The 11317-nt window shown below is 39.7% G+C and overlaps 1 protein-coding gene across 1 annotated transcript in view; it reads left to right on the forward strand.

The window, feature by feature from the left end:
* Nucleotides 1-9031, forward strand: part of NUDT14 (nudix hydrolase 14) — a gene marked incomplete at its 5' end in the record, with an annotated part of 61968 nt that extends 52937 nt beyond the window's left edge. The window contains one exon of the mRNA XM_082317618.1: nt 8626-9031. Within this exon, the coding sequence (XP_082173744.1) occupies nt 8626-8881 (256 nt within the window). The 3' untranslated portion in view covers nt 8882-9031. The remainder of the gene's footprint in view (nt 1-8625) is intronic.
* Nucleotides 9032-11317: the final 2286 nt, after the last annotated feature.

Consider the following 11317-nt stretch of genomic DNA (forward strand, 5'->3'; position numbering starts at 1 on the left):
TAATTACTGAGTTAAGTCTGTTAGGTTTTTGTAGATAAAAACTCAGAGTTGTGTGCACGGTGAAAAGGCTTTTGTACAAACAAGAGTTTCTGTGTTCTCACACCCTTTGGTCTGAAAGCAAGGAGTTGTCTTGTATTCCTAATGACACCCATTTCTGGAGTCATGGTCATGAGAAGGAAATTACCTGGACTGGAATAAAAGCAGGACTTGAGCTAGAACTGACAGAAGGACATGGAAAGCAGAAGACACTTCAAATATAAAGGGAGAAATGGTTTTGGCTAGGGAGGTCAGGACAGTTTTGTGGCTAATGGATTAAGAAGAGGAGGGCATGGACAATGCGTAGGAAGAACTTAGACTAGGGGAAAAAATGGAATAGAAAATCCTTGAGCAGAAAAAGAGGAAGAAGAGATGAAGGACTAATGCAGAGAAAAAACATGGGCTGAGAACTAAATGGGCTTGGGGAAAGTACATTCATGGTGGTGGAGAATTCTCTTTAACGAAATGAGGAAAGTACTTAGACTGTGTTCAAGCAGAACTTCGCTCTGTTCTCAGGCCATGGGTGCAGTAAAGATTGGAGGTAATCTGAAGATAGCATTTTTTTTCCATTTATTGTCAGGGCCTGCACCAGTGGTTTTGGGGGATTTTTTTTTAATGTTTCTCAGCTAACCAGAAAAGGTTAACTACAATACTAATACAGATATTTCAAAAGCACATAAAAATAAGCTGTTGGAACCCATTCTTAAGATCGGCCAAAGCTCCTGTGACATGATACTCATCAGATAGAAGCCAGGCACTGAATTAAGCAGATCTCAGACTTAATTGCCTTGAATGATCCACAGAGTAGCTGTGGAGTCAGTGAGAAATCATTAAAGAAGCCAGGAGTTGGGGAATTTACACTAGTGGAGCAAGAGTCTTAGGAACAAGTTGTTCCAGCCACAGGAGGACAGTATGGCATGGGTCAATGAAGGAGACTGGATTGGGGGCAGATAACAAGACAGACAAACATATTAAGAGGGACTTGAATGGAGGAGGTCAGAGGAATCACACTTTGAAGAATCAGAAATATCGGTTCCTATTACAGAAAATGCCAGCCAGAAGGTGAATTTAAATGCAAGTGGTTCATTTTGCTGTGTAGATGGAGGCAGGAAGCATTCAGAAAAAAATCTGTATTGTTTGCAACCTGTGTGGTGCCACCTATTCTCATCGTGGCTACACACGTTGCTACTGTTGTGCTTGGCATACAATAAGTAGCCTCATTTTGGCATTACAAAAAATTTATTTTCTGTTCTGGCAGCAGCTAATCCACTTTTGGAGGCTTCCTGAAAGTTTTGACAGCTACTGGTGTGTTGAGTTCTTGTCAACTATATGTATGGCCTCAGTCAAAAATAGCATAGATGGTAGATGCGATGCATGTAAAGGAGCCATTTAGCTCAATAAAATGAAGTTAATACTTCGTGAAAATGGTTGCCACTTAAATTGTTCATCTTTAAAAGCTCTAAAGGAAATCTGTGAGCTTCCCTCCATTTTTGTTTTTTTCCTAAATGCAATATTTTGTAAGTAAATTACTTTGGACTTACTCATGTATCAGATATAATAAATTTTCTATCTGTCATGGTATCCCAGCAGTTTTCAGTTTGAATCCCATGCAAAATTGAGCTGTGAGTTAGTTTCTTAGGTTGAAGTACTTCCAGCTATCTTCCTTGAGATTTATTTCCTTACAAGACTGGGGCAGGGAAGTATGTTGTTGTTGTTGTTGATGTTATTATTGTCATTGCAACTTACAATATTTTCTCCTTGAAATGTTTGGTCTTCTTGAAGAATATTTATAAAATTATTTGGACTTAAATAACACCTCAGCACATCAGGATAAAGTTGAACCAGAGCTTCTGGTTCAACTTCCTTTTCCCTTCACTCCGTCTTTATTTTCTCCCAGAGGTTGTAATAAGCTCTTGGCTATGAATTGGATACAATAGGAGCTGCAGGTTCTCAGCCCCGCTGCAAAAAAATCAGATGGATTAGTTTAAGGGCCTAACTATATTAATATAGGTACTTACTTTAATCTTCCTACATTTGATTTTTTTCCAAAAGTATACAACAAAGACGAGCATTCAGAGAATTAATATTGGATCTTCCAATTACTGTGCTATGGCTATTAGCCCCTGTGCAATGAGGTAAAAATGGTTTGTATTCACAGGTTATTATGTAGAAAGAATAATAGCCTTGAAAATGTTGAAGTGCATTATAATTAGAAAGATCACCTGCTAGTACACCTGTTGGGTGATGGCATAATGTAATATAATTTTATGTTAATTACTTCTCTGCTTTTCTCCTGCACCTGCTGCTTATAATGTCAGAACTGTACAAAGGTCCTAAGAAGTGACAATAGGAGCTGCATGTCACTGTTCATCAGTTTACATGTTGCATGCCTAAATAGATCTTGATTTCAGCATAAATAACAGAGATTTGTGTCGCGTTTATTTGTAAACATGAATTACGTATTCACTACCCAAATTCTGCATCCAAATGGCTTACATCTTATAAAAGGATATCTTGCATTTAGGAATTTTCACATTAACTATGTCAGATTAAAACCAAAAAATTTATTTCTGTGTTGATAGAAACAGGTATTGTTTATAGATTTTATATTTGTTAAATATTAAGAAATTATGAGAAATTTAGCTTTTAATTGCTGTCTGTCAGAAAGCTGAGTTAAACTAATAAGTCTTCACAACAATAACTCAATTTATTTGTTCCCCACGTTGCAGCAGAGGAGTAGAGTGTAAGATATTGTTTATTTTCTCATCCTTGTTTGTTCCTTCAAATTAAAAATGTAATATTTATGAATGTAATAGTTATGAATGTAATAATTGTTTGGTATAGATGAGCACCCAGACATGAGAAGAAGGCAAAGCTAATCTTGAGTACATGCTTTGAATTTCGGCCCTGCTTACAAATGTGCACGTGCACACACGTGTGCGCACACACACTCAGTTTGCAGAAGAAACTCACTGTTACTGAGCATCGGCAGGCGTACAAGGTGGACTCAATCTCACTTGTGGCTTTAGGCACTACTAAACTTTTTTTTTAAAGCAATAAGATACTGTTACCCGCTTGTGATAAAAAATATGTAGGTAATGTATCCTTATGCTTATGAACTTTGATCTGAGAAGTGAAAAGTCCCATCTTCTGAGCTCGATTTCATGTGCTACATATTTCCTCATGCATTTAATAAAAGGGAAGAGCTAAACAAAGACTTTGCGAGAGCTGCTATTGCCGTGTTTCAAAAACAGATTGGAGTGACAATCTGTCTCTTGTGTTTTCCCTGGTCTAAGAAGGAAGTAGAGAGAATATACTCTAGTTGCAGCCTCCTTCTGCCAGCCAGTCCCACCCCGGGCAGGAGGTGAGGAGAAGCACTCTGCGGTCATTCTGCAGAAACTGCTTCTCCACTGTGCTGGTGCCTGTAAGTGTGTTGCCCACAGCTTTGAAAGCCATAGCATGATTTAATCACAGTGTTTGAGTGTTTTATTTAAAATGAAGTATGGGAATGCAGCATATACTCTTGTTTTGATGTGTTAAACTTACATTTAAGTTACTAGTGTGATGAAAACCACACCACTTTGGTATCCTTACTTTGACATGCTTACAATCTTAGACTTGCTGTTGTCAAAGGTAATGGAGGTTTCTAATTGTCTCTGAAGCAACACTAAAAGTTTGGTGCTAGTAGACTTTTGGTTTTAAAAATCTCTCTCTGTTGAAGTTACAGGGTTTGTGAGCTTAAGCCCTAACGATTTGACAAAGAGTGTGTCTCAGCCATGTAGCTGCTAATTGGAACAACTGTAAACTTCTCATAGGAAACTGAACTTCATGGTAAAGAATGAGGAAAACAGAGCTGTGTTTTGTATAGATCATTTGCATTTGTCCCACAGTGGTAAATAAGAGTCAAGCACTGTACAGACACATCAAAATACATCTGGAACAATCAGCTAGGTCAAGCCAGGCTTAGTAGGTCTGGGTCAGTATGAGCCATGACATGCCTGGTCTGGGCAACACGGTGCTAAACCCGTGGAATGAGACTGAAGCCCGAAGTCTCACCCTGGGCCAGTGCTGTGAGTTCAGACCCTGCCTGCCCTCCCCCAAGCCAAGCCTCTCGTGTACTGGGAAGGGGAGACACCTTTATCAGGAGGGTGGTTTTCCCAGGGTGAAACTCATCACTTGCAGTTCGGGTGTGCTGACCCCTGTGATTTCCACAGATGCAAAGCTAATGAATATAGCTGTAATCTGTTAATAGGTGACTCATTTCAGACCATGGCAAAAGCTTTTTATTTGTAACGTGAAATACTAGGGCAAGGAAAAGCATATGTCACAGACTTGGGATAGAGGAAGACGGTAGCAGAAAAAGGAATATAACCATGAATAAAGGTACATCAAAATTCCTTAAACATCGTACTGAGAAAGTGGAAGTGTGCAAAAGCATAGGAAGCTCCTAGTGACAGATAAACCTGAAAGCATACTGAAAACATAATAGGAGCGTGTTGCCTCTTTACCAGATAGACCCACCTTCTCCCTCTCTCCTCTCTTCCTCCTCCAGCCCCAAGTACCCAAAATCGCTGAAATGTATACACGCTTTCCAAGGGTATGTGTTAAAACACTTCATTACTTCAACCAGATGGAGGCTCAGAAAGGCTTCAAAGTAACAAACCTGCTAACTTTTGATTTCTATAAAAACCAAAGGTACTAAGACAAATTAAATGTCAGTAGCATTGATTTTTGGACAATTTTCTAAGGACAGGCAGGTTACATTACTGTCTAAGAGTCTGGAAATGTTGTGAAAGACAGCAGTAGGCAATACTGGAGAATATTTAATTCAGTAAATGGCATTCCACATGGATCCATGCAAAAATGATCAACTGGCAGAGTAAGCCAGAGCATTTAGAGAAAGAGATATCAAATTAAAAAAGGTAAGAAATATGCCTTTTTTTATGAATTAAAGTATATTCCTGTATCTTTCTGAAACCATTGAAATAGACATGTAGCTAGACAATAAAAGCCCTGAATATTTACATAAATAATGTCATGCAAGAGTCTCTGAAGTCACCCATCTAAATAGAGAGGGGATTCTAACTGGTCTTATAAACATTAAATTTGCTGGTTTTACGGGGGAAGTATAGAATAGAATAGAATAACATGAGTATTAATGCCACCACTCTTTGATTTTATTTATCACTCATTTGGAAGTTTTTAATAGTTTTTAATGAATAACTCGTGGCAAAGTTGCACCAGAGCAAGATAAGTTAGGTAATCAAATAAGAAAGAATGAACATGGGGTATGTCCTCCCTTGAATATGTATTGTTGCAAATTTTTCATTGGTTTCTGTGGCAAATGATAGGCCAGTATATGTGAAGAAATGCCATAACTTTGGGCATATAACAGAGGAAAGACATTAATGTCTAGTGCTTTCCTCTTTTAAAGTATAGTCAGTGTAGTAGCAACTCTTGATGTATTTAGTTCATAAGAAACACTGATTTAATAGAAGTATCATATGAGAAAATACAATGAAATAATGGCATATTGAAATCACTCCATGCTATTTGAGCTACAGTGGCAAGAAAGTGAATTTTATGGTGTAGCACCTCAGAAGCAGTTTTCCTTTAGTTTAAAGAAAAGACAGTGAACTCCTGTGATTTCCACAGCTGCAGCTATTTCATAAGTAAATGGTCACATGTGGTACAGAAGGAAATTATGCTGTAAATAACCAAGCCAGAACATTCTTATAGAAGAGCTTCTTAAATAAAGTCTCCATGGTTTTGTATATAACCTTTACATAATATCAGGTGGACATGGGTATACTCAATTTAAGAGCATTTGCATTCTCCAGGTGGGGCACCCCAGATGAAGCTCAGATGTAACACTCATCAGAAATAACAGAACATTAAATATATTATGCATAGTCCTGTGTTTTTTCATAGTACCTGTGGAGACTAGCAAGCTGCATTCTTAGTCTTGCAAATTTTACAGCATAAATTAACATGTTTTTTTTTTCTTATCACCAATTACCAAAAAGCAATCTCTGAACCCCAGGCTTCCTATGTTTATTTAATTACTGAAAATGCAATTCTTGCAGAAACAATTGAGGAACGAGTAATCACTATATATATAGAAAAACAGATCTGGATCTCTAGTTGATTAAAAAAAAATAATCCTTTCTGCCTCCTCACACAAGAAAAGAAGAAGGAAAACAGGGAGCAAAAAATGAACAAACAATCTACTATTCCATCACAAAGACGTTCTCTCAGCGAGGCTCCTTCCCGTGGCCATAGCTACGACAGTGAGGAGTGGGTAGCACAGGGGTCAGCGGTCAGTGACAGGTATCAAAGTGAATAAGGTGGGAGAGACTGTTTGCTGAATGACTAGAGCTTAAATAGCCAGCTGTGATGGATTGTGAAATAGATCTGTTTGCTCTTCATCAGTATTTCTTTGCCAGTGTTCCTTTTTAAGGTTATATATTATTGCTTGATAATACCAAGAAAATCTATTGTATTTTAACACAAAGAGAATCCAGTAAAGTGTGCCATCATCCTCACAGCAGAAAGGGCACTATCAGTGCATATTAGCATAAAAAAATGTCATTCCAGCTTTTGCACGCTGGTTGCTGATAGCAACTTGATGAAAAATTAATCTACCTTACGTTTATAATGAGATCAGAATGATCAAGCCCGCATGGTGGGCCCAGTGTGCAACTCCTGCTGCTTTCAAAGACGGCGTTTGTGTTGTGCTGTCGGCTGGTTGGATCTTCAGAGGGGTGAGGTGAGTGGCAGCACGGCTGGCGAACGGCATTGCTCTTCCAGGCAGTGTCCTATCAGAAAAGGGAAAAGGGAGTGTGGCATGAGGAGTCCTGAGAAACCATTTCATCTAGTGCCAGTGGCAAGTACAGTCTGTGGATGATTGTCAGCCCTGGATGGCTTTTCTATTGGCAAACCATCTCTGATGGTCATCAGAATAGCGTACAAATAGCAAGGACAGTGGCTGCAGAAAACAGGTCCTTAGGGAAAGTAGATACTGAATCAGATTGACTGAGGAAGGAGGTCACGTACCTTGGTGAGAGTGGAAGAGAGAGGGAAAACTGTTAGTCTGGCTTCTTGCTGCATCCTAGTAGGTCACATTTTGTTGGTTAAAATGTGTATCAAAAACCCACTACTGACACTGAAATGAAGTGATGAGCCCAGAATGAAAGAAATCCCATAGCAGCCTTCGAAGTTCCTGGAAGTGCCAAAGTTGCTCAAGTTCCTCGAGCACTTCGTAGAGATACAGGAACGATCCTGGACTTGTGAAACATCTTTCCCAAAGTCACAGAATGTATCAGTAGTAATTTTAGGAAAAGAATTCACTGGTTTACTCCCTATTCTGTGTTTAAAAAAAGAGTGTATATTGATGTAAGAAACCAACTTCAATAATCACTATTAATTCTCCAAACAAAATAATTACCAGTGTTCTTGGAAAATTGAGAGACGAGTGATTAATTCCTGCTATGGGGTGTGATTTATGCTGGATTAACTGAAAGATTTAGTTGACTAATGGTTGGGTAAGTATTGATATACACTCTAAATTAATCATAACACTGCTATGAATCTTAGAATGCTCTGTATGTATAATAATATAGAAGCTAATTTTTCAGCTTGCCCTGATGCCTCATTCATAGTTTCAGTGAACTTTGGATCCAGATTCAATGTGAAAAGTCACTTGTAATCATGTGAAATGAAGAAGTTGCAATTACTATGTGAATATTCTCTTGGAAGGACTAAATGAGTGGATTATGTACTTATCCCTTATTTAATAATACCTAAATGAAATAGTCCTAAGGAAATAGAGGATTAACAAATAAGAATATAATACACAGCAAGCAGTCTAGCTGAAGAAAGACTGCATAATCTAAAATATCCTCAGCTAAATCCACTCTAGCAAATTTAGCAGGGAGACTGAATTACTTCAGATGCATGCATGCTTACAGTGCTCCATGTGGGTCAAGGCTAAAGTTCAGGAAGGATAGAGAAAGACTCTCAGTCTTCCTTTCTACTCTTGGACCTACCCAGTCCATGAGTAGAGGACTCCAGCTGTGAATGGACATAATCTTCTTAAGAGTAAAAAATCTAAATATTTGTGTAAAACCAAGCAAGAATGTAGCATGATAGCATGCAGATACGCTGAGGAGCTTCATCGTGTTGTTTGTAAATCTCAATAAGTCATCGTGCAGTCCAGCTTTCACTAAGGTCAGTTGAAAAAACTTGTGTTGACTTCAGTATATGTAGAACAACAGTTCACCAATTCAAAAACTAGTCTTTTAATTTTCTCCCAAACTAATATTTTTCCAAAGTTGCAGAATATATATGAAGACAGGTCCATTTTGTATGCAACTGTATTCAAACGTGTTGGTGTTTCTGCATGAAAGTTGCAATCAATTTCTGTATTAACAAAATTGCATTCGTAGGTTTTAAAAGACATTAACAGAGGGTAAGGACTTGCGTTTTGATGTTGCTTAGTGACACAAGTTAAGGACCCAGGTTTCCATTCCTAGTTCCTAGCTACCTTCTTTTTACCTAAAACAAAGTTTCCTCTCTGCCTTTTTCCAGGTCTGGAGTTGGTGTGACAGGCTCTAGGCAGACGTTATTTTATGCAGAAGTGACAGACCAGATGAGAACCAGCGAAGGAGGTGGCCAGCCTGAAGAAGGAGAGCTGATTGAAGTTGTAGAAATACCTTTAGAAGACTGCATGAAGTTTGCTTATGATGAGACGCTCCCAAAGACGATGGGTGTCATCTTCAGCTTCATGTGGTTCCAAAACAACATAGCACCCAAGCTACAAAAAAATAAAATCAAAACACCATGAGTTTAAGAAAAGCTTTCCTGATGGTTCTATGGATACAGAAAACTGCTTGCCTTGATCAACTCATCACAGAGCAAATCTTTCTTGAAATAAATTTGGAAGTAAAATCTGAATTAAAATCCTGACCCAATTTTCATCATTAGCAAAACACTTGCTGGCTTCACTGGGGCCAGGATTTGCCTCTGAGAAGCAAATGTTGATTTTCGCACAAAGGCTAAGTAAATGTGTCCAGGTTCTCCTTTTTCATGGCACTGCTCTACCACTGTTTTGAAGAGCTGCTCAGGACCTCAGTGCAGCTGCTGTACCAGCCTGTCGCTGTGGTCTGTACGTACTGGCAGCTGTGTATTCACTGTAGTTTCTCATATTTTGGGGGTGGGGGGGAGCCAACCTTAACAGACACAGATATCCTAACTGTGTTCCTGAGTTCTGCACAGCTTTCAGGGAGCAGCTTTCCCTGTGGTGTGTAGCTCCTGTACAGAGAAAACGTTTGCATTTCTGAACATGCAAGCCTTTATTTCATAAGCAAACACGTCTGTAAATCCTTCTGCTAATGTGTCATTTTGACAATAGACCAGCTGTAAGATTATGTGCTTCTGTTTGTTCCCACTATAATGCTGAGCAGCCGTGATGGAGGGATGAATGATGGGGGCTTCTACTGGAACACATGCTTCTTTGTTTGTTTTATGGGTAATACTTGATTAATTAGATCAAACTTTGTCCTCTAGAGCAGGACTTGAGAGGCCAAATTCTTTTAATTTGACTCTGAGGTGACTTAATACAAGTGATTTTGCTGAGGTGTTCTGTGGTCGTAGTTTCCTTATCACCCAAGTGGGAAGAATGGGACTTACCCCTCGGATAACGCTCCGGGAAATGTAGTGATCGGGAGTGCTTTACTGAGAGATTCTACCATCATTTGTGCAGTTTACATTGGAGCCCATACAGCCTGCACAGACGTACTGAGCAACACAATTCGATGGAATAAAGTGGTCTAATTAGAATGTATATTATTTGTTCTGTGAGCGTGGTTTAGATGTAGACTATTTGTCATGTGAAACTGTTAAGTGCATGAATGAAAGAAAATCAAGTCTGGCAATTTAATTATGCAGTAGTTTATGTTATTCACTGAGTTAATGTTAATTAACATGACTACATTATATGTGCTTCTAGGATTACTGAGATACTAAGTATGTTCAGAAGATGAGTACTGCGAATATGCAAACTTTCATATAGCAACCGGAATAAATGCAGTACAGATGCCTGATGGTATCCAGTGGCTGATTTAAAATCACTGCGTATCTAAATAGGTGTATAAATAAATAATTAAAAAAAAAAAATGCTTTTAGAACTGGTACTTGCTGTTTCTCCTGCTGACAGGGAGGAAAGGTCCTTGGAAAGCCACTGGAGTAAGAGCAGCCTTAGTCTGTGGGAGTCAGACACCTTTTGTGAAAGTTCAGACACATTTACATTGAACTGTGCCTGGTCTGTGTTGAGTCAAGGGCTGAGTTATCGTGAAAAGTAAATAAATTCTGTCTGTCTGATGTATTTACACTGGGAGGTGGTTTAGGGCGGGGTCTCCGCTGCTCTGCATCTTTACGGTGGAGTACAATGAGTCCTGATTGCTGCCGAGGCCTTTACGAACTACTACAATATGTATAATAAATAATGCCTTTTGTTCCAGGCTGTAGTTACCAAAGTATCTATTTTCATTCCGTCAAAATTATTACACAGTAGCTTGTTGATCTGTTTAGTGTCAAGCTAATAAGTGTGTGCGTATACATGTCAAAAGCCTTTTTTGCTGCATAATGCAGTAATTTGGAAAAATAAATCAGTGTAGTGGAGGGGGGTCAGAGTTTGAAACTTTTCAAAGCAGCGTTTATGTATTTATGCCGTTTGCCCCGGAATTACAAATGGACAAAACTCCACTTCGAATGAGGCTCTTTCTGCAATGCTGAGAGCTTTCCCCCAGTCAGACGTTCCTTCCCCTGCCGCATCCCGGACCTGGAGTCGGTGCTTCACAAGGTGCACTCACGTTGCATTAACGACCTTGGTGAGAGCCCAAGGCTTTGACCCACCCGTGTGGGTGACAAGCGCTCAAGGTGTGATTCATCAGACTAAATACACATTTCACTGATTAGTCTGTCTAGAGGTGCCTTCAAACCTCGGCACCTGCATTCGGTTTGGACCCATCAGACCACCCCTGGAGGAGGCAGGTCAGGCAGTGCTGGATCACTTGTGCCGCCACGCAACGTGCACATCATGAGCTGCGGGCTGCTGGGCCGCCAGGGAGAGCACGTGGCCGTACCCAGCACAGGGAAGGATGAAGGCCCTAAAACCACCAGAGCAGCAGCAGGGGTGTCCCAGGGATGGGATGAGAGCGGGAGGTCGCTGCCGGGGAAGAGGGGCACATGGTGCAGCAGCACGGAGGGGCGCGCAGGGAGG

Source organism: Platalea leucorodia (genome assembly GCF_965183815.1).
Source record: "Platalea leucorodia genome assembly, chromosome: 7".
In the NCBI taxonomy this organism is placed as follows: Eukaryota; Metazoa; Chordata; class Aves; order Pelecaniformes; family Threskiornithidae; genus Platalea; species Platalea leucorodia.